A 24,331-nucleotide genomic window follows, 5' to 3' on the forward strand; every position below is an offset into this window, starting at 1 on the left:
TTAAATGGGCATGTCTTTCATCTTCTTTAATAGTAATATATTTTTATGCAGAATTTGGTATCTGTAAATGCTAGAAAATTCAAAGGGTAGCTACATGTTATTTCTGGAAAAAAATGTTTTAAAGAACAGCCAAGTATTTTCATCACTTTCTTAAGTGATTAGGTGAAATTTTAGTTGCACATGTATAATATGTGAAAATCATAGTTTTGTGGATCTGTTTCTCAGTGGTGATTAGTTTTGTATATAGTTTAGTGAGCATATCACTTAAAAATTAGAAAGATCTGATATTAAAAGTTTCATTAGATGTCTAGCTCTCAGTAAACGGTGGTGTCAAGTATGATGAGCTACTTCAGTAGAGCTGGTCTTTTCTACATTGTATTTTCTCTATCTTTTTCTATTGTGTTTTTCAGGCCCTTTAATAATGCCTTGGCTGACTATTGGATGCCTGTGGATTTGTACATCGGAGGAAAGGAACATGCAGTTATGCACTTATTTTATGCTAGATTTTTCAGTCATTTTTGCCATGATCTAAAGATGACCAAACACAAGTAAGTATTATATATTTCTAGAAAAAATCATTAAAACTGCATTTAGATAACAGAAGCATTAGTGGAAAATTTTATGATGGCTGAACATTACATTGAATAAGCCTGAATTTTTGTGCTTGTCTGTCTTGGCTAAATACTTGGTTTCTTGCAGCATGTTGCATTTTCTGTATGTATGCATACATAATGTTTGTATTATATAAGTATTAACTGGTTCAGAGCAAGTGATAAAATGTTGCTGTAGATTTTTCAGCCTGCGAAAGCTTGCATCAAACTAGTGACTTCAGGCATTCTGAATAGTGCTATTATTTCAAATTAGGTAACTTCCTGCACAGTTAAAAATACCATTAATTTCAGAGGAACCATGCATATTAGAAAACTAAGCACTTCTATAATTCACTGAAGAATTGAAGCTGAACAGTGTAAAATAGTTCTTGATAAGCAAAGGTAGTATGTTTGTGCTATTTGTATTTTTATTTGATTACTTTGACTACTCCTGTTGCTGATGCATAATCCTTTCCTTTGGTTAGGGGTAAATTTTGAGGCGGGAGAGAGAATCATTTGACTTTCTGTTCTTTGTTTTCTCAGTTAAGTTCTCAACTGGTTTGCCCCATTTCCAGTGAAATTCTGCCCTTTATACCCTAAAATGCCATCACAGGAATGCCTCAGCTGGGAAGATATTAGTGTGAGAATAACCCAAGTGTGAAATACTACCCTGTGCTCTGTTCTCCCATCAGCAGAGAGATTTGAGTAGATAGAGGTGCAAAACAAGTGATTCCATGAGAATATTTGCTCAATAATTTCTCAGTTGGCAGCTCCTGTGCGTTCATGCTTTACTAGTATCCACTCTGAAAGCATGATGTGAAAGAGGAACTTACACATGGCATTGAGCTCTCTTGAATGTAGTGGTTTTGCTACACAACTAGAATTCAAGTAGCTGTGCACCAGAAAAAGATGGAGTAGTTAATGGGGCTGTTGGAGTATTTCGCCAAGTCATTTCATAATCATTTGATGAAAGCAGGTGATGCTGTTTCCACTGCTGATTCTTGCCTGCAAAACAGTTTGGATGTGGAGATTTCTGTACCTGTGTTTTACCCTGTGGTCTCTAGCTTGCATAGTTGCAGCAGGAAGGCTGCTCTTTCTATGAGGATCTGGGGCTCCAGAAGCCAAAACTTTCTACCATAGGCACTGTTCCTTGTAGGAGAGAGTTTTGGAGCTTATCCTTGCAAGCAATTACAGGCTTATCTGTGCTACTAAAGACTTTACACTACTGATCTATGAGCTGTCTAGCAGAGCTGCAACACACAACAACAAAAAATTCTCTTGCTAGTGTAGTTGTTCCACCTCCCAGAACAACATTAACTGAATTGGCTAAAGTATTGTGGTTATTAACTGAGACCACATGGAAGGGAAGGTTTGCTTGCAAAGTAAGTGGTCCACTCTGCTGTGCAAGAAAATGAGCAAGCAAGCATAGCTGAATGGAGACCTCCTGAGTGAGCTCAAACACTTAAAAAGAAGTGCACGGAAAGCTGAAGCAGGGATGGGCTGCCCCTGGAAGAATGTGGAAGCATTGCCTGGGCAGGCAGGGATGGGATTAGGAAAGGCCAAAGCTCAGCTAGGTTTGAAACTGGTGAGGAATGGGAAGACAGTAAGAAAGGCTCCTGCAGTTACATTGACAGGAAGACCAAGGAAGATGTTGGCCCAATGCTAAATGGGACTAATGGGCTAGTAAAAAAGGACAATCTTTGCCTTGGCCTTTGCTGTCAATGTCTGTGCCTTAGTAGGAGAGTTTTTAAAGGAGAGAGGTACTACCCTCTGTAGAATAGGATTGAGTTAGGTGCAACTTAAATAATGGACATATTCAGATCCACAGTTGCTAAAGGAGCTGGCCTGTATCATTGTGAGGCTGCCCTTTATTATTTCTGGAAGGTCATGGTAATCCAGGGATGTCCCTGATGACTGGAAAAAGGCAGATGTCATACTCATCTTTAAGAAGAGGCAAGAAGGATGATCCAATGTACTTACAAGCTAGTCAGCCTCACTTCAGACCTCCAGGAAGATTGTGACACAAATCCACCTTGAAGTAATTTTCAGACACATGAAGGACAAGAAGGTGTCTGAGAAATGCCACCACAGGTTTAAAAATGGGAAATTGTACCTGACAACCTGACCGACCTCTATGATGAGATGAGTGGCTCTGTGGATCAGAGGAAAGCACTGCATGTCATTTACCTTGATTTTAGCAAGGCTTTTGACGATGTCTCCCATGGCATCCTTGCAGCAGACTGGGGAGATACGGGCTGAATGGGTGGACTACAAAGGGGATGGAAAAATTGTGTGGACCATCAGACTCAAAGGGTAGTTGTCAATGGTTCAAAGTCTGACTGGCAGCTAGTTACTAGTGGTATTCCTCAGGGGTCACTACGGAGGCCAATTGTGTTTTAACATTTTCATTAACAACCTGGACAATGCAACAAAATGCACCCTCCGCAGGTTCATGGAACACCATGTTGTGGGGAGCCTTGGTACTCTGGATGGCAGGGCTGCCATGCAAAGGACTTTGGACTTACACCTCCAACTTGTCAAAGCACTGACAGCAATCTTGTGAAGTTCATCAAAGACAAATGAAGAGTCCTGTACCTGGAATGCAATAACCCCTTACAACAGCGGGGCTGGGGCTGACTGTTGGGAGCAGCTCTGCAGAGAAGGGCTTTGGTAGTCCTGGTGGACAGCAAGTTGAACATTAGCAGTACACATGACAGCATACTGCACTGCATTAGCAAAAGTATGGCCAGCAGTGATTATTCTCCCCTGTTCATTACTCATGAAGTCACATCTGGAATATTGTGTCCAGTTTTGGGGCCCCCATTGTGAGGGACATTGTGCTGGACCCTTTCTAGTTTGACAGGGACACAGAGATGGTTGGGGGCTGAAGCATGTGTCATACAAAGAGAGGCTAAGGGAATTAGGCATGTTCACCCTGGAGAAGAGAAGGCTAAGGAGAGGATCTTATTGCAGTCTACTGCTACCTAAAGGAGGATTATAGAGAACACAGAACAAGGCTCTTCTCAGAGATGTACAGAGAAAGGACAAGGGGCTTCAGGCACAGATTGCAGCAAGGTCCAACTGAACAGAAGGAAAAAATTGTTCCAGGGTTGTCAGACACTGGAACAGTTTGACCAGAGAAATTGTGGGATCTCCATCGTTGGATATTTTCAAAACCCATCTGGTGGGGCTCTGAGCAGCCTGCTCTAACTTTGAAGTTAGCTCTGCACAGTGCTGAGAGTTAGACTAAATGGCCTCCAAAGATCCCTTCCAACCTACATTATTTTAAAACTTCGTGATTTTTATAGCATTGTTAATTTGGAATGTGTGTTGTTCAGTCTGCTGTGGCAGAGCTGCACCACTAAAGCTGTGTGGTGTAGACTGCTCTAAGTAAGGTAAATTGTAGAAGAAAACTGGCTAACTTCAGTTTAAAAGTACACAGGAAATATTGACTATGTCTAGTGACAATAGCAGAGAAAATCAAAATTGCTTTCTGTAAAAGCAGTTTGGAAGATTGTAGAGAATTCCTCTGAGGATATATATAATCTCAGAAACTGTTGCACATGTGAAGAAATGTTACAGCATTGCCCTTAGGGTCTGTTGTTTGTACTGCTTATATGTGTGTTCAGAATGCAAGATGACTATAACAAACACATCATCATGTATAAAATTGTCTTCTTGCTTTAGCTCTACACAAGTTAAAGCATTAGATGCTTCTAAGCAGTGAAGTCAAATTAGGATTTTGTTTTTATATGGAAATTGCAAAGTCCTCTATAAATGTTACCACATGTTAGAAATTTGTTTTAACATTTGTCAGAAGCCACTTTTGCTCAGTCTTCTGTTAGGATTGCTCTAGGACTGGTCTGAGATCCAAAAAGGGTGATTAGGCACAACAAACTTGTTGTTAGAAAGCTTAAAATCATGGTGTAGGACCCACAGCTGCAAGGGAAAATTATTAAAAGGTTAAAAAACACTCCTCTTGTGATTTTTAAATCTTGTGCTACTAGCTCTTGTCTGTTCACTGATTAAATTAATAAAACTCTGCTACATCTCAGTTGATGAGTGCTACAACCATTTAATGTGTTAACTGGTGCCATGACAAATTTTGAGATGCACCTACAAATCTGTAATAATCTTTCATTTTAATAGGTTCTCTTCATAGTAATTTTCATTGTTTGGCTCCTGCCCTCTGACTTGCAAATCCATTGAATTTTTTCCTGGTAGTCTGTATTTCTGTATTAATGACTGTTACTGTAGTAATGAGACTGAAAACAAAAGTTCAAAATTTTGTAGTTTGGATTTTCAAAGCAACCTACTCTGTCCTCTTCATGTATGATATGCATTATAATAGAACTATAGCCATTCATTTACAATCACCCACATGCTTTCATAGAAAATGCAATGTTTGTAGGCATCTAAAATTGTTATAAACGGTATAATTATAGTTTAAATCTCCCCTGAAGAGGGAGCATGATTTCTCCTTTTTTTTTTTTTTTTTTTTTTCTTCAAATGAGTCAAATTGGAGATGGTAGGAGGAGCTGCTCATTTTCTCTAATGCTGACACAGTAGAATAAATAGCACCCTCTGGGTATTGATACATGTGACAACAGATTAAGCCCAAGTTGATGTCATTCTGTCTTAATATTCTGGACTGTAAACTGCAACAGTTCTGGAATTAATTCACAAGCCAGGCAGCCTTCCCACTTGTCACCACCCCTGGGAGAGGAGCCAGGCAGGCAGCTGGGGCCAGCAACTACATCATCTCTTCCAGCTAATCCACTGTGGTGGATGTGTTGACACCCTCAGTTACACCTGCTCAACCATATTATTGCAAGTACGAGTTACACAGAATTTGGCTCTTCCTAAGACTTTAGTAATCAGTTCTGTTTGATGAATAAGTGTAAATGGAATCCAGCACATTCTCCTTGAAGGATTAGAAAGCAATAAAAAAGCTTATTGTTGCCATCAAGTCAGCAGATTTAACTGATAGTGCCTTCTTACTCAACAGATTTGTTCTCTATTTTTGCATAGCTGCATTACAAAATAAAAGAAGATATCTCTGTGGCAGAAAGAGTTTATTCTGTAGAGGGAGGATGTTAGAGCCTCAATAAGTTCCTTGGGGACTTTACTATTAGCGTTGATTTTTTAAATAAAAAGCACTCAGATATTGACTGTATAAAATCAAAAAGTAGAGTGTTGTTTGATCTTTTTTCTGCGTAAAATGATCTCCCCCCTAAAATCACTTATACTCTGACCTTCTCCAGCATTGCCAGATTGTTGCAGATGGAGCTAAGTGCAGGTTTCACAAGCTTCCAAACTCAGCTGACAGTGTCTGACCAAGGTCTTATCTGAACTCTAGGGCATGATACTGGGTGCTCTCAGCCTTTCTAAAGACGTGGGATGCAAATATATTCAGTAAGTTCCCTGCCTTTCTTTTGAGTCCACTATTTATCACTGTTGCAGGCTACACAGAGTCCTTCCAGCCAGGTCACTTGTAATTGTAGCAAAAGTCCCACTATCTGGCTTGCCCGGAGCAGAACCTGGGGACTGAGGACGTGGCACGGAGCAGGAGCTGCTGATCTGTCAGCCACACCTGCCCCTCTAGCCAGTGCATGCTCCTGTGGGGAGAGATTATTTATCATCGAGATGAACCTGCATATGAAAGTTAGTGAAAAGCAATAGCTGGATTACACACCTCGTGGCTGTCACAGCTGATCCTTCTGTGAAATGTTGGACTTCACAGGTGGGGTCCCACCTGACATACAGCACGATCAAAAACTGCACACAAACGAGGCCCCGGTGTCTGTACTCCAGCATGGGTACAAGCAGACTTCACAGGCAGATGTAGGCATATCCCGTTCCAGCATGCTTACAATTTGAAATGCAATTGAGCACTGAGAGAAACTCAAGCAACCTCTTTGTTTACTGTGCTGGAGAAGTCTGCCTGTCTGAACATAGCTTAGTTTCAGTTGTTTTCAGTTGTTTCAGGAGGTATTTTGTAATGCCAGGCCACGAGTTTGTGTTGCAGGGCTTAGATCAGAATTGCATCAGGTGTGATGTGCTGTGGCATCTTTGCAGCTCCCTTCCATAGCCAAGCAACTGCTGTGTTTCTTTGGAGGGGAAGGTTGTCGGTGTGCAGTTTTGTTAATGTAAATTAAAGTGTAACTCTACATGTGACCATGCGATGGAGCCATCACAGCACCAGCAAAAATATTCAGCAGATCGGGAGAAATTCGGTACAGGGCTACATTTGTTTCTGAGCCCTGTGTATATTAGACGGGCTCTGCCTCTCTCATTTTGGACGTTTCTCCATTCTTCTGCGGTCTCCCATTAGGAACATGTGTTTTTTTCCCCCCATATTTGGTAATGTATTTTGTATTCCGTTTTTATAGCCTTTGTCAGCATAAACAAAAATAGGAAATGCTCATTCCTACGTTCAACTTTTAATAACTTGGCATATGATCTGAACTAACTCTTTGTCATTAAAGATGTGTGCCTTGAAAAATTGCTTCCAGTTGGGAGTGTTATATGATTTTGATGTTCTGCCTATTTCATTGGTTTTATTTTTTTAGATAGCAACAGATGTAATTGTTTTAATAACTGTTTTAGATCTTAGACTGAAGTGCTGAATGATAGGAGAAAAAAAATCTTTTTATACTTCTTCTTTGTAATTTCTTTAGTTTGTGGAGTAAAACAAGACTTGCTGTCTCTTGAAGCATTTTTACACCCGTTTTGTTGGTGATAGAATGACAAGGCTTTTGATTAGGACTTTTCATTTTACATTGACTCAGAAGACAATTATTTGAGACTGTATTGCTTCCTGCTTTTAAAATACTGTTTCTTGTTTTTACTCTCTAAATTTGACTTTGACTCTCAGCTCCTTAAGTTCCTTTAATTTATTTCTAAGCAAGAGAACTTTTCAGGCAACCTATGAAATATTGTTCAGAAAATGTTTATAGAGATGCCTGGATGTTACTCTTACTTCATATTGTTGATAAAACCAGGTAGTATTGTAGATACCTGTGCTGCCTGGTGACTGAATGATTTCACTATGTGCCATTACTTGCCCAATATTTAGGAGTATGCAAAATATGCAAGGGAGAGAGCTCTTGTTCAAGCATGAATATGTTGAAGGTAAAGTATGAAGCCTGTTGCTTTCTCTCTTCCAATTAAAAGCTTTTCTTTCAAATTTCTCCTTACTTCAGAGTCATCAAAAGCATTTAAAGAACAGCAATTGAAAGGTATCTGCTTTAATTCGTTTTAAAAAAATACGTAAATCTAATAATAATTTTACTATATCATTATGTTACGATGTTTTAAATTATGAAATAAATTGTCATGTATTCTATATTTAATAATAATGTAAAATACTAAATTGACTCCAGAAGACTGAGTAGTGTTTTCGATTATGCCTTTTTATATGTGAAGTAAAACATAAATGCTATTTTTACTATTTCTTCTTTAGATGGATGAGTTTATTGTAGCTTTTGGAAAAATATGTAAATACAGGTGATGCATCCTTTGTATGTAAGCATATTTTGGTAGATATTTGGAGCTTCCTTAAGTGGAAGCGTGGGGGATCATTCAGATTACTTAATGTTGAGCACATGTGCTAGGGAGGTTTACAGGTCAGTAGTAGTCAGCACTGATAAGCCAGTCCTCCAGAATGGTGATCCCCACAGCCTTTGTACCTGAGGATCCCTGGAGAGTATTCCTCAGACTCCATGCCTCCTGGGTCGGGCTCCCTACCTCTTCCCTGGCCAGTAGTGTTCCTGGTGCCGCTGCCACAACTGCCTCGCCTTCCTGACCTATCGAGCGGGCACTGAAACCTCTAGAGATTGATTGCGTTGACTTTTTTTCAGTGCAAACAATGACAGCCACCTGAATCAATGAGCTAGGAACGCAAGATCGCTGAAAGAAGGTGGGAGCAATAGTGTATCTGTCAACCAGAGCAGTGTTTGCTTAGAATTTATTTCTTGCTGAGTGTACTACTGCCTTTAGTTTTGGTGCTTTTAAGGCTCTGTTTGTCTCCATCATACACATATCTGATAACTTACTCTTCCTGATGCAGATTTTAATAGAAAACTTAAGTTTTAGTATTTCAGATGCTAAATAAATTGGTCCACTGACATGTGAACTTTCCAGCATTGCAATTTTCTAGTGTACTTTTTTTTTTTCTTATAACTAGGCCTTGATGGCTAGTTCTGCAAAGGGCAAGGCATACAAATACTTATGTTTGTTCAAGAAATTGTATCTTCTCAGTTTATAAAAAGAAATGGGCCATGAAATTTAGATTTTTTCGAAATACTGTGATCCTCGGAGAGAAGTTAGAATTAAACATTTGTAAGGAATTCAGGCGAGGTACTTGAACACTTTTACAAATGGGGATTTAGTTTAATATTAGTGAACTTGCACAGTTTGTCAAGAAACCTTAGTGTATTATCCATATTTTTATTTGAAAAGTGGTGTTAGAATAACTCAGTACTAAATCAGGATGCAAGAATGTGTGCAGAATATGATAAATATTTATACTTGTCAACTAGCCATCATGAATAAATGAAGAAAGTATTCTGACTTTCACAGGTGACAGCCTTTTATATATAGTCAACTTAAAATTCTTCTTTCATTAAATAATTGTGCCTGATTGGTTCAACATCTGAGGCTTATCACAGAAAGAACTTTTGACAGCTGTTTTTGACAGACCAGTTTCTTTTTCCTTCCTTCCTTAGGGAACCTTTCCATAAGCTGTTGGTTCAAGGTCTTATCAAGAATCAAACATTCAGATTAACAACAACAGGCCAGTATCTGAAGAGAGAGGAGATTGATTTCACTGGTAAGAGACTGTGTGGGAAAACCAGCACAGGTGCACCCAGAAAGTCAGAGGCTACTTCAGTAAAAAAGGATGTACAAGTCACAGTGCAGGAAAAATGCAGCAGAGAAAAATGAATCCTTGTAATATTTAAACTAAAAAGCAGCTTCTGTCAGCTTTGGCTTCATATGCCTAATGCCAAGTCCATAAACAGAGACACAGCTATAATCCAGTGGCTTTTAATTGTGACCAAACACAGAAGCAATACTATGATATTATTTTAACTTCACTGTAGTCTGAGTCCAAAGGATCAGAAGTTGGTTTTGTTAAGATGGTGCTCAGCAACTTGCTGAATGGAGCTAGTAGTCCCAGCAAACAAACAGCCTACAGAAACACCATTGCAACAGGTAACATGGTTGTTGGTGTATTTAGTAGATGGTAGGCATAAATATCACAGGTATAGAAAGAAGTACTGTTTCTCCGGCTGTTTCCAGCGCTTTTACAGTATGAAGTGTATCAGCAGCCTCTGAGGGGCTGCAGCAGCCGGAGTGGCTTGGTCATACTTACCTCCCTTAAATACTCCTCTTACTCACCTTGTTATCACCACCCTTCTCCTGCATACAAACGCAGTATGAAAAAAATCATACATTTTCTGCCTGCTGTCCTGTCGTCTTCTGGAGAAGCTAGGGCTTGTCTGTAGCAGGTGTTTTTGCTTGGGTATACCTGTATCAGTGTAAATAGCCCTCCCTATTCGTAAATGCATGCAACATAAGGCAGTTTCTTGTCAGGATAACTGACCGAAATTGAAACCTATAAACCTAGGATGCTATTTGTGGTAAAATATGAAAGTAGGAACATTTGGGGATGGAAAAGGGATTTTACTTTTATAATGGGTTTTTCCTCTTTAAACTGTTTGGATCCCCCCTCCCCCCTTCCCAAATGGAAATTCTTGTCCCTTAATATGCTTAGAGAACAAAATCCATTGCTGTTACAAATGAACAGAATTTGCTTTAATTTTTTTTGTGTGTTAATATTTAGGGACTGAACCAGTTCACCTAAAAACTGGTGAGAAGATCCAAGTCACTTGGGAAAAAATGAGCAAATCTAAGCACAATGGAATAGACCCTGAAGAGTTAAAGGAGGAGTATGGCATTGACACCATACGTCTTTACATTCTGTTTGCAGCTCCTCCAGAACAAGATATTTTGTGGGATGCTAAAAGTAAGTCAGACTCTTTCTGTTGTTTTTTTTCTAGTGTGTGGGTTTTTTAAACACAAGATAAATACAAATCATCTTGTTCAAGTTTTAGTACAATTGAATCAAAAAGCTGGTATAATAAGGTTTTAGTGTTTGTTTCTTTTTAAAAAGTGGGTAACACACCTGTCTGTGAGAGGGAGGCTTGCAAGATTGTTGCAATGGACTGCATGTTACAATGCCTCTTTCAAGCTAAAACCAGCAGTATGAAAAGCACTTTTCCATCAGTATTTTCTTCTGAAATAATAAAAGTGTGTAAAGCCTGGATCTCATTTTCTGATTGATAACAATAGACTGATTGAAAATTATTATTTTAAGATCGTTTTCTCCATTTTAAGATTCTTTGTTTTCGTCATGTCAGATTTCAGATAAGAGTTTGCAATTTTAAACTATTTTATCTACACATGTATGCATTGGCTTTTATAAGATGGACCAAGAAATGAGAGTTGAAAGAATCTCATAATCAGAGTTCCCAGTAACTAATAGATGTACATGCACAATATATACTTTTATGAGTTTAGTTCTACCTTTGAACAAGATATTATTTAGAGGTTTTACCCTTGTACACACTTATTTACTGCCATCATGCAGTTTGTCACACCAATAGTTCTTAATTTTAATTTCTATTTATTATCTACCATGAGTCATACATTTTAATGTAGACTTGGAGCATATATTTCAATGCAGCTCTCTTGTTGCCTAGGACTGTAATAAAACACTTCATACCTGGTTTAAAAAACATGCATTTCTTCTTTCTTTTGTCGTCCTGCTGCTTTGTTTAGTCTGTACTAAGCATTATTTCAGTTGTCTTCTGTCACCCTTTACATGTGCATGTAAACACACACATTCATTTCCAAGTTACTGCACTTTTGTGAGTATGTACTTAAGGAGTGGGCTTTGTGACTTTTCCCTGTTGGCTTTCTGTCACCCTCTGATCAGGATGAACAGTGCAAAACTAGGCATATGAAAAGGTAATCACTCTTAAAAACCCAGCTGCTTGGAATCAAATTCCTGGGTCCCTAAAGGTATACAGGTGCATAATTCCCACTGAAGCAGTTAATTCAGTGATCCACAATCTTTTTGCTGTATTTTTCCGTCTTGAAAATGGAATAATGAAATTAGTGTGAGAGTCATGGGTACAAAGTGTTAGTTGCAAAGTATTAACTAGAGCTTGGTGGTTATACTAAAACATTCTTTAAGAAAGCTAAGCACAGATAGGTATAATGCTAGGAAAAATACATTTAGTCATTCAAACCAAGCTGTTTACTAACTGAGAAATACAAAGAAAGATTTTGCTGGGTGACATCTTGATAAAAGAGTATTGGAAAACTTGAACACAAGAAGATGTTAGCAGCCTTAAAGATATTTCCAGGGAAAAAAATGGAGAAGAAAGCATGTGAAGAGGATTCCGTAAATCTGCTTTAAACTCTGGCCTGTATTTCTTTATGATAACAGAATAATTAACATTTATATTGAAGAAATCAAGCAACTAAATAGGAAATTGTCTTATTGAGAGACTATTATATACTGGTACGCAGTTGCCATGATCCTTTTCCTCCCTGGATATGTTTGGACCACCTTTTGAGGATTGCTGTTCAGACTAGATTCACTGTCTTTTCAATAGTGGGCATGAAGGCAGAGTCCCACACCATTCCCTCCCCACCTCCCCTATCCCCTGGTGCAGACAGGCAGTCTTCCAGAGCGTGCAGGACCAGACGTGGCCAAGCTTACCCAGCAGCTTATTACACCATTGCTGTAGTCCAAATAATGCCAACCCTACAGTGTCTAGATGATCTATGAGCTTCTAATATAAACAGGAGGTGGAAAGTTTGGAAAGTGCGTTGTATTCCCAGTCATGTAGAGGATCATGTAGACATCATCAGTGAGATTGTATTTTTCTGTTCCAGATGTGCAGAAGTCTTTCATCTAGTCTTTCATCTAGTGCAGTCAGACAGGTAATCCCTGTGCATTACAATCACTTATGGTTTTTTTTTACTTCTCCCAGTTTTCGTAGTAAGCCTGATCATCTTCTCAAGCATATTTGCTGGAGCAGAACTGAAGGCCCTTGCCAATTGGAATATTTTAGGAGATGTTGACACTGTGCAGTGCTGCATGATGTAGTGGTGTGCAGGCTAGGAGAAACCCCACACATCTGGAACAGAAGGCAGTAAAGCCATGCCAGTGCCACACCTCAAGCCATACCTTCACTGGTGGCTGCACACCACATCACACGGAGGAACTGCCTGTGAGCAGCACTAGCTTGGGCCTCTCTGTACCACCGTCCCTAGGTCACACAAACACATTCTTAGAGCAGCTGTGTAGCAGGACCGATGCCTGTAGGATCAGAGTGGACAGCTTCTGTAATGTCTCTGTTCCAAGCTACGCTGTGTCGGAAATATGGTCCCAAGGATCAGGGCCTATAGTCATTAGCACAGTAGCATCTTTGTAGCAACAAAAATATATGTACTTTTTAAAATCAAAGTTTAGAAGAAACCTCTCCATTTGAAAAATATATATACGTATGTATATATGCATGTGTATGTGTGTGTATGCCCATATAGATATGTATGTATGTATTCTTCCATGAGTTTGGAAGATGAAAGCGTGTAAAAGGATTGTTTTCTAGAGTCATTAAAACACAAGATGAACGTTCTAACATTGACATAACATTGGGTTATTTTATAGATTTATCAAATGTTTTAAATATATGTTTGTTCTGAAGTCATTGCAGAAAATACTTTCATTTTATATCATTGATTCCTTTCCATTAAAGCAACCTAAAATATATTTTAATTGCATTGACATTTTTAATGCACAATATAGGGTTTTTTTTAATGTTAAGCTCCAGAGTACAGTTTACATTCTGCTTCTCTTTAAAGGTTTGGCTTCACTCATTGTAACTGAAATCTTTGTTTTTGCAATTCTTTGTTAAATTCAGCTGATGCTATGCCAGGTGTTCAGAGATGGCAGACACGCCTCTGGACCCTAGTAACCAAACTTATTGAAGCGAGGACGTCAGGAACCATGCCCAATCCTGAGCTTCTGAGTGAGAAACAGAAGGCTGAAGCCAGAAAGATCTGGGAGCAGAAGAATCTGGTGATTTCTGAGGTTAAAAGAAACACTTAAGTACTTTGTAAATGACTAAATAAGTTGCTGCTGTTGCTAAAACTGTACACTCGACTTACAGCGTTGTTGGAGCAAAATGTTTCTCCCAGATGAGTAGCTCATAAAATATTCTCTGTATAAGTAATTTTATTTGCCTGCAAATTCCATGAGACACAGCTCTTCTGCAAAGTAGTAAGGTTTGGATTGGCAAAGTTTCTCTGCTGTGTGCTTCATTTAAAGGATGAAGTGTTATGGCATTAAAATGCCTGGGTTTCAGTCTGAGTTTGGAATAACTCCATTTTCCAGTGATAAAGCTATACATGAGTTATGCAGATCATCCCTTTTAAATCTGCTTGTTTCACACTTCATTATCAGATATGCTGTATGTTTCATGTGAAGTGAAAAAAATTGTTGGAGAAATATATTAGCGCATGCAAAAAATTTTTATTATTGAAGTAATTGTTCGCCTGTTCTGTGTTGTCTCATGCTGTGATTAGTGTCAATTCAATTATGCAAGACTCAGAAGGAGACATAAATACCTGTAAAATTAACTTAAAATATTTTTCTGCACATAGAAATTTATCCTGATTTAAATTCTGTGGTTAGAGACCTTCCAGATCTTTTAATGGACTTCTGAATTGTGATCTTGCTATGTATGAAAGAGCTTTCACTGGCACTACTGGATTTACAAGTATGAACACTATTTATAGGGACAAAGGGAAGATATCTTACTGAAGGACATAGAGGGTGTTTGCTAATACACAATTCTGATTGGCATTGATTGAAACTTTTAAAATTTTGAAACAAAGCTGGGCAACTGAATTTTTTACATGATTCTTATTTTCACACATGCATGTGGTTGTATATATGATGTGATATGATATGATTGATGACATGATGTCAAAGTGATTTCCATGGGAGAGTTAAGATAGGCATATTTCACAATTTGGAATTGATTAGTAAAAATTATTTTTCATTTAAAACCTCAATATTCCATGTTTGAGAATTTTAAGTAAGCAGTGACAGAACTTTTCTCTTTTTTTTAATACCACCAGGTAACAGAGTATTTCACAAAGGATCATCTGTTCAATGCAGCTATTTCTCGGCTGATGAGCCTCAGTAACATACTCCATGTAAGTACACAATATGAATGAAGGTGTGTATCTTTCAATCCCTGTTCATATATGTCTGTATACAAAGCAAGCGCTGCTTGAACTGAGTCTACGATACCAAAAGTTATTTACTGTCATTACTCTTACTACTGACTTTGGAGCCTCATGGACTTAGGTTGAATTACTCATTTCATAAGAAGTACAGTGTAGTATCACTGTAATGCCTGAATGTACCGTGCTTTCCAGGAAGAGCTTGAAAGTATTAGATCCAAAGGGTTCTGATGTTTACATCTGCATCCTGAAATTTCAGAAGGATACATTTTGCTTTGTTCTGTTCTTTGTTCACTTTTGTTTTAAGTTGCGTAGGTAGTTACATATAGTAGTACATTATTGAATTACTAAACATATTGATAAAAAAGGTATTCTTTACAGGGAAAATCACACATAATCTTACATTCTTCAAAGAAGAATGCTTTCACCACTGAACTATCTGCTTGTAATAGAGCTTGCAAACTCCCCTTTTAAAACGAACGTACAAATAGCTTCTGTTTTTAGTATTTTTAATTTAGATTATGTTGTTTATCAGCCAGGAGTGATAGATCAAATACAATAAACTGTTATCTCATATTTTACTACTGCTTTTACAGCTGATTAAGCAATCCTTCAGACATATAAATGTAATATGAGCTAAACCAGAAATCAAATTAAAAATTGGGATTTTCCAACTTTTTATTGAAATAGCATCTTACACTCTATAGATTCTGAGGAGATTATTGACAAATTCAAGGAACTTAACAAAAAGTAAAGTAGGACAGGCACAAGTGGTGTAATTGAAATAACCTAAGTCTGGGAGACTGTAAGGTGTTGGGAAGGTGATACAGAATTCTTTATCTCCAGCTCAGTGATTCATATGCATTTTGGGCTGGTGGATGGTGATGAGTGAATATTAAAAGACCAGTGTCATACAGACAGCCAAATGTTTGAATACTGTGCTATCTTCTTTGTCATGTCAGTATCTTTCAAAAACAAATTTCCTTATAACATGTTGATACTTCCTCTTTCAGTCCCATTTGAAAGGAGGAGGTGGGGAGGTGGATGAAATTTAAGAATAGAAAACAGGTAGTAGTTACTAAAACTTACTCAAATCTACTTTGCACTGACCTCAATAGTATCAATGATAAGTCGCCATGTGACAGCTCTTCCGTAGTCTACATCAAACAAATCACTGGTTTGGGACAATTTTCTAGTAGACAGGAACTAGTGTCCATCACACCCACCAAATAATTCTCCTTAGCTGACATATATTGACGTTCTTTTGTACTGTTTAATTAGAGAAGCAAATGACAAAATAAACACAGAATCTGAACTGCCCTTATCATGGGGTGTGATCTCTCAGGGTCAAAACAGAGGCAAAGAAAGAAAAAGCTTATTCAGCTGCTTTTAGTGCTACATCTTCTCTATTATGATACAATAAATAAAGGAATTAAGATTCAGATTTTTTCAATATGACAGCTTTTCCAAGAAACTGAAAATTATCTTTACTAAAGCAATCTGAACATCTAACTGTAAAAAGTTGCTGTGTGCTTTTCTTTCCCAAGCATCACTTCAGTTCTAAAACCTCACTGGCATTAAATTCAGCTTTACTTAAACCACTCTGGGATTCTGTACAACCAAACCTTATCCCTATAAAAAACATACTGCATTCATCACTAGTTTACTCTTTTATGAAAGTACTTCACCTCTTCTCAGATAGCTCTAATTTTATCTAAGATTGGATTTCTAGAAGTGGTAGTATTCAGAATGTTCTTCAGGGACACAGTCATCCACGCAGGTCTATGCCCGGGCCCCTGTGCCAGAGCAGATCCCTAAGGTTCTGTCAGCTCTGTCAGGATTAGCTTCCAAGCTTACATTTTTTTCATAACAGTGTTAGAGAGCACTCCATGATCAAGAGTTGCAGTGGCTTCTATTTTAATTCTCCAGAAATTTTCACAGATTTCTAATTTATTATGAAATTATACTATTCTGATCATAGACATTGATTTTTGGTTTTTACTGCATTTTTTTCTTAACTAAGCTACTTCTCTCTCCCTACAGGAATATATATTTACTTTTTTTTTCTTTTCCTTCTGCTTTTTTGCTTAGCAAGCTTCTCAGCCTCTTATTCTCCACAGTGCAGAATTTGAAGATGCTTTGGCTACGCTCTGCATTATGGTTGCACCTATGGCTCCACACATTGCATCAGAGATGTGGAAAGGTATTTATATAAATACACTTTTTATCGATGTTGCAGGGGAAAAAAGACAGCAAGTTTGCAAAAATATCTTTAAAATAATACGTGTCAATTCTCCCTCAACTCTGCATTTATCTTGTCACCTTCTGTCACAGACAGAGGTTTCGTAATGTCTTAATGCCTATCGCCTATTCATAATTCCTAAACAAACTTGAAACTTGTGGTCTTACCAGATCTCTCTGCTTTTAGTTTCTTTCTCTTTGCATCCAAAGATGGGATTTTTTGAGAGTAGGCAGAGGAAGGGAGAAGGAAGAAAATGTCAAGAGAGGATCTGCATGAGGAAGGAATTTGTATGTCCATGGCTAGCTGTCCTTTCATCTGGAAGGAAGTTTTAAAAGCTGAACAGGCATTTTTAGAAGAACTGTTCTAGAGTCTATGGACTGGAAGTACTTTCTTTCAGGAATTCAGGCTAAGAGGACCATGTCACAGACTGTGTACTACAAAGAATAAAGGAGTGTTAAATGCATATACTATTCTGGTAATATTCTCCAGAGGCTGAGGGACATTATGTTGTGAATTAACCTCTCAGGGGAGAGTGGGAACAGCAGACAGGAAATCTTTTTTTAAGTTCTATCACAGCTGTAAACCTTGAGGTCTGAATCCCAAGTGGGCTAAGTTGCGTGGTGCTGCTGCAGTTACAACCTGTGAAATAGAGGGTGTATATGCCAGAATTCAACACTTACTTTAAAGTTTTGTTGGAAGAAGTCCTAGGACATATGTGGGAAGATAGGAATATATTCTGTGGTAAGACTGGTCATAATTGCTGTGTGGTTTTGGACCTAATGTTAACTTTTGCCTGCTATTTTAAAAGTTTTATTTCTCACGATGATCGTCGTAGATCTTTATGCTTTCAAGTTTTGACAGAACAGGGCTAGTAAATGGTTTAGATTTCAGAGCTGTACGTGACGGTGTAACATTCCCAGCTCCCAAAGCAAGGTTGCTCTTGAGCATGACAGTAACATAGGGGCACAGACTCTGGAAAACAGCAAGGTATTTCTGTACATGTTGGGGAAGTATTTTTTCTGTTTTCATTAATCATATATTTAAGATGTCTTAATGAAAGCTTAATTGTTTAGAATAAAGCATGGCATCAGACATGATCCATTTGGAGAATGCTAATTTTAGTCAATATTCTGTTACAAAATGAAGTATCATGTAATTAAAATTATATTTAAATGGAAGTAATTGCCACGATTTGTGTTCCTCATTGGTTGATATGGAGGCAGAGGTGGTCAGGGTTAGTTACTTAAACATACAGTGCCTTGTGAACTGTGAAATTCAAATACAGATTAGGGAATACAGAATTATCAAATATGTTTGATAAAATTACAGTGGTCACTAGGATGTCTTAATTAACATAATTTGCCAAACATAAAGCTTAATCCTGTAACATTCTGAATGTCTTCCCATATTACTAAAGAGACTGGAGAATAAGAATGCTAAGCATTTTCTGGATCTCTCTCTGATGTAAGAACGAAAAGGAAGCATAATAGAAATTGGGATTGTACTGTCCTCTGCTCCTGTCCGTATTAGAAGATACAATTTTGTTTGTGCGATCCAAAGACTGCACATAGTAATTCAGTCCAGCTGGTGTACAAAAGCATTTTGTGGTGATTATTGACCAGCGAATTTTATGACTGAGTGTGAAAAACACATTCTCTATTAACACAATCATCATTACATTTCATCAACATTATTAAACAATTTTATGAGGAGAATGTGTGTACATTTAACTACTGCTTTGTGGTAAGAAGAGTATTTTATTTAGAAAAAGCGAACATTTAGCATTTCTGTCCTGGGATTAGGACTTCTGGGGAAAAATGTCCAACTCTACTCTAGAGATAGCTTCCCCAGGTTAATGTTTTTATGATTAAGATTTCTGAATTTGCAGTCTGGTTCCACTAAGTGTTGTTGATCATCTGATATAGCCAATTTCTTAAATTTTATTAGGTATGGGTGATTCTCTTTTCTTATTTTAAATCATTTCAAACTGTAGCTTTAAAAAAAAAAAACTTCTTAAGTTCTGCATTTAATCTTAGTGCTTCTGTTCTCCATACATTGTCATAATCAGTCTCTGTCTTTGTGCCTTGGCTTTACATCTAAAAAGGAGGGATAGTGCTGCTTCCTGTCTTGTAAACTATTCAGGAAAAGGACTTTGTATATTATTAGCTCTATAAATAGCACTTACAGAAGCTTTTGTCTGCTGTTGTAACACAAATAAGAAACAACACGTAAGCAACATATTTATAATTAAATATTGACATTTCATTCTAAAATATCTTGTCCACAGCCTTTACTTTCCATTTGTTTTTAGTGATGAAAGTAGGGAACATTTTTATTTATACAGGGAAAAATGGAATATGGTAAATATGGAAGCCCTAATAGTTACTGTTAAGCAGATAATTTTGCAGTTGCGTAGGAACACTGATCTGCAAACTCAGAACTTCAATTTCTTATCTCAAGGATGCTTCTGATGTAATGTTTAGGTTTTAAATATAGTATAAGGTATAATGTAAAATTAGGTTGACTCAAGATACAGCAATTTTTGTTCTTCTGTAGCTGAAAAATTATTATCTCATGGGATTCAGTTTATATGTGACCATCTTGTTTTCATGCACCAGGTAGAAATGAAGAGCTTGGTCTTTTTCTGAGCTGGTTGAAGAGCGTACTTAAGTACTGGCAGGGAATATTTCCAGTTGGAGTGAAGAGGAAGGCTGCTTGAATGCTCTTTCATAAGTGCCTCACCTGAACAATAGTAACCGAGTGCTTTGATATTTTGTGTGTGAAGGGGTTCGTTCTGCTGCTTATAGGAGGAATGCTTTTTGGTGTTTTGGTGTGTCAACCTAATGGTCTTAGTTGTACAGTGTATTCACTCTTTTATAGCTTAATAACGTAAAAAGCTACTTTAGCCCCTCAGTATAGGAAGAGTTCATCGGCTGATATCTTGGCAGTTCGTGAACAGTAACAGGATGAGGAAATCTGTTTCCTTCCTGAAACCTTGTATCTGAGGAATATACAGACACCATTTGAGACTTTTTTTTTGGTTTGTTTGTTTGTTTGTAGTAGTACAGTATTTTGCTGTCCAGACAAGGATATGAAACTGCTTATTGTGAGATGTTAAATTTTTATTAGAGATGGCACATGAAAGATATATACTGATGATAAACACATCTTTAAGATGTATTGAAATGAAATACAATTATTGGTATTTGTAATGGTATAATGGTCTTAACAATGTTTTAACTGTCATTACAATAGCTCTATTGCAAGAATGCCTTTGTTTGAATTCAGGGTTTGCTCGAGAAGGCTTTTTTGAAGAACAGAGCTGAATGGAGGCTAGTTAACATTACAGATCTTCATGGAAAATCTGAATTCAGAAGTCCCCTGAAGTAAACTGTGCAAATACAAGAAGCCTTATTCAGAATAAAAACTGTGTTTTTCTCCAAGAAAATAATCCAAAATGAAGGATAATAAATGTATAGGAATGGAGGAAGGCAGATCCATTTCTAAAGGTTAAAAGGTATTCCTGATTCTCGTGGAACTTGCTAAACTGGAAACGCATTCTAGAGTTAGCTCTCATAACCCAGGCTTTTCAGAAACCCTCTCTGGTTTTCCAGATCTGTCACTAAGGAACATAGAAAATGAATCTCCTCGCACTGTATTCAGTAAATGTAAATTACACCTTTTGACCCACTTACTTGCTGCCAGTAGCAGAATACAGCTTTTCTCATAGCTGTTTGGATATAGCTATTATTATGTTGCTACAATTTCTTTGATATTGCAGACTATTGCACGTATGATTGACAGAATGTTTCTCCTGGGCTGCAAAAAGGTGTTTCTGATATTCCACTTGCCTGAATCTGTCCAATGAGAAGATCCATTAAATAAAGTAGCAAAAACAGTATATCAAGAACAAAGTAACATGATAACAATCCTGTACTTGGAAGAAGCTGCCAGGCCAGTAAGATACTGATCGCGAATGCACCTCAGCTAACTGTTAGAAATACCTACTCTGAGTTTGAAAACTTTTTCTGCTAGTGTAATGGATTTTTACTTAACACAGATCTCTCTTTTTCGCTAAATCCAAAGGTAATCAATATTTTGATAATGCATCCTCATAGTCTTCTTATACTGCCCCTCTCTGATCATCTTATATCTCTTGTTAGAAAAGCCCTAGTCTTAAGCTCTTATATTGGCTTTGCTTCAGATGTCTTCATTAATTTCCTTTCATTTCACCTTAAGACTTCCTTCCTCCTCTCATCTTCTGCTCTGTATACCTCTCTGTGCTGGCCCTTGTCCCTCCCCATGCCAGCCGTTGCTCACTTCACACTATAAACGTGTCTTTTGCTGTTACCTGCGTAGTGTGGCATCAAACTAGCTGTACTGTTGCTAGAATTTCACAGATAAATATTTCTAATGCTTTTGTCCATAAGACTGAAATTGCCTTGCTGTCTTGATACATGATTGCCTCCAAATCTTCCTCCTTAAATCTCTCTTTAAAATGACAATCTGCTCTTCCCCTAAAATGGCATCTTGGGGAAGTACTATTTTTATGAAATATTCATGAGTCAAGTAATGCTAATAAAACATTGCCATGAGCTTAAATATTGTTACATTTGTCATGTCCCCCCACCGCAATTCATTTACAGTAGTATAATATAGTACTGTGTTTTAAATTAGGCTCTGACCCTATGAGTTCCTGGTTAGGGAAACTTTGTTTCTGTATTGGCTTAGTGGTCAATAAAAGTCCGTTCAAGCAGATCCAATTGCAGGATCAGGGCTTCAGATTGAGCGCGAGGATTGTCCTTGATCTGTCTCTAAAGATTGCCGCGCATGTAAGATCTGCGGAAAATAAGCAGAAATGCACTCAGTTGGCTTTCTGTCCATAAAAACAAAACAAGTCAAAAAATATAAAGCAGAATACCTCCTGCTTCATAACGTGCCCTTCACCAGGTGCTCTCCAGTACAGCAAGATGGACAGGATTTTAATGTTTTCACCAGAAAGGTCTGTGAAATGATTGGTTCTTAACTTGCCAGATACTGCTTTTGTGCAGTGTATCAGAAGCAAGTGGGAATGCCGGACGCAGGTTCTGTCTGGCTCCTTTTCCATGTTGCAGCAATTCCAGCTAATGACAATGATGTTTCTGGTCATCTGTTGCATTTTGAAAATGTGAAACAAATTGTGTTGCATTTGCTGCATTCTGGAGCTCACAAAATGTGAATTAAGACAGGAAGCCAAACAGGCAATATAAGTAAAATCTTCATTTTGGTTTCCTGTCAAACTGTATTTTCTGAAACTAGCTCTGTTGACTTTTGCACTTTTTTTTTTAAATATGGGTGAGCTCATGGCTCATTTTTGTAGCTAGAAAATGAACTAAAAAGATTGACATTTTACTATAGTCAGACTTTATTTGCTTCAGGATATGTTTGCATTTGTTTTATTAGTAGGTTTATTACGGTTGACAGTCTTCACAGGAATTAAGTGACCCTTGTTTTGCCTTCGTAGGTGGAAACTCTTGACTTACATCAGAAAGTTTTTTTAAATGGTTTGAAGAATCCACTTCATCAGGAAAGTAAGGAGTGGCTAGTATGCATGCTTTTGCCACAAGGCATGTGATCAGTTGGAAAGAAGTGAGCTCATCTCTGTGTGCAAAAGTCAAAAAGGGAAGAACTTAGCAGCTGTTTTCTTTAAAGTCAACGTGAAAATGAGTCACCAGTGTGAAGACTGTTTTCTGCTCAGTTTCCTTTCTGTTGCTGTTTCAGTGTCTGAGCTACTGTTGCAAGAGAAAAAATACAGTAGAAATCCATATCTGCTGAAGTGTTTAATCAGTTATTTACCTAATAAGATTGTAACTCAGTTTTCACTCTTAGGAAACACCCGCACATTCTTGCTTGTGGTTAGAAATAACTCCCACCAGTCCATCACCCTCTCTACTTCTGATTCATTAGGAAAATAGCAAGATTGTGTGTGTCATTTATAGGAGTGCTTTGTCTCAAAAACACTGACAGAAATCTTGCAGATTTCATTTTGGAGGAAGTTGCGTTCTCTTTCTCTCTTTGTTTGGTGTTATTCAGTATATTAGTCTAAGCAATTCAACTGGATAAATCCATTTGTGTCATGCATGGCTTGTTTGTGCTGATATGTCTGTCTGTGCTGTGTTTTGAACAGTTTTGGATGCCTCAGTCTGAACAGTGAATCTTGTGCTGATGTGTCTTCTTTATGCTCTTGCTTGAGATTTCTTCAATGAGATAAATTTTCAGATACTCTTCAGTTGTTACATTTTGCAACTCTGAATGAAACATATGTCTAAAAAAAGTTTTAGTCTGTATTCTTATTCATACACATCTAATTTTTAATTTGAAATTTCACTGGCTGTGTGAAAAACAGTCACAATAGGAATTAAATTATTGATCACATTTGAAATCTTCTTGTTAAGTGAAATCTTTTATCTTGCCCTACAGTTAGAGTAAAGAGAAACATAAGTTCCACTCCAAAGTTTTTATTCAGTTACAGAATATGGCTTCAGAATGAATTGAATCCTATTCTTCTATTACCTAAACAAGTTAGGAATTGATTGTCTCTGAGGAGGGCAAAGTCTATTTAGTACAAGGAGATCATTTACAGCCATTTTACCAATGTTATTAAATAAAATTGAAGGATAAAGCCCTTCAGAAAGTGTGTGTCATATGAGAGCAAGCAGTGCATGTTACACTTACTTTAATTTGTGAGAAAATAGATACTTCATGAAATATGAGAAAATCTTGTGAGTGGCTTGACTTGCAAATTTAGACACTATTCAGCATATTATAGATCATAAAATAATAAGCAATAATGTTTTAAAAATCAATGTTCTCATTTTGAATTGTTAATAAAATATTAATCAAATTGGTGTTGCTGTTGAAGTGAATGCAGTATATTAGGATTGACTTCTAAAACTAGAGGTCAGCTTGTGTAGCAGTATAACTTTTTAAAACAATAAACAGTGGTCTTCTGTGCTTCTGGCAATGTTTTAAAGTGCTAATCCTAATCTAAAGCTTACCCACAATGTTCATGTTGGAATTCTTACACATAGTATGAAACAAGCGTTTTCAAAGATGTGTATCCTTCTGCTTATAACGTGCTCTGTGCTAATCTAAACAATGTTATTTCCTCCTAAGATATTTGCTTTTA

At 37.4% G+C, this 24,331-nt stretch overlaps 1 protein-coding gene across 6 annotated transcripts in view; it reads left to right on the top strand.

The window, feature by feature from the left end:
* LARS2 (leucyl-tRNA synthetase 2, mitochondrial) overlaps window positions 1-24,331 on the top strand; it is a 95,410-nt gene that overhangs the window by 58,702 nt on the left and 12,377 nt on the right. For 5 of the 6 annotated variants that reach the window (XR_001293744.2, XR_001293745.2, XM_013950768.2 and 2 more), the window contains exons 14-19: window positions 411-548; window positions 9,320-9,423; window positions 10,438-10,620; window positions 13,592-13,761; window positions 14,814-14,891; window positions 17,013-17,124. Coding sequence is in view for 4 of the 6 variants with exons in the window: in XM_013950768.2 (XP_013806222.2) it covers window positions 411-548; window positions 9,320-9,423; window positions 10,438-10,620; window positions 13,592-13,761; window positions 14,814-14,891; window positions 17,013-17,124 (785 nt within the window). In the remaining 2 variants the exon portion in view is untranslated. Of the gene's footprint in view, window positions 1-410; window positions 549-9,319; window positions 9,424-10,437; window positions 10,621-13,591; window positions 13,762-14,813; window positions 14,892-17,012; window positions 17,125-20,451; window positions 21,246-24,331 lie in introns of those variants that run through there. The other variant, XM_013950770.2, reaches the window with a different exon arrangement.

The sequence above is a fragment of the Apteryx mantelli genome, chromosome 2, assembly GCF_036417845.1.
Source record: "Apteryx mantelli isolate bAptMan1 chromosome 2, bAptMan1.hap1, whole genome shotgun sequence".
Classification (NCBI taxonomy): domain Eukaryota; kingdom Metazoa; phylum Chordata; class Aves; order Apterygiformes; family Apterygidae; genus Apteryx; species Apteryx mantelli.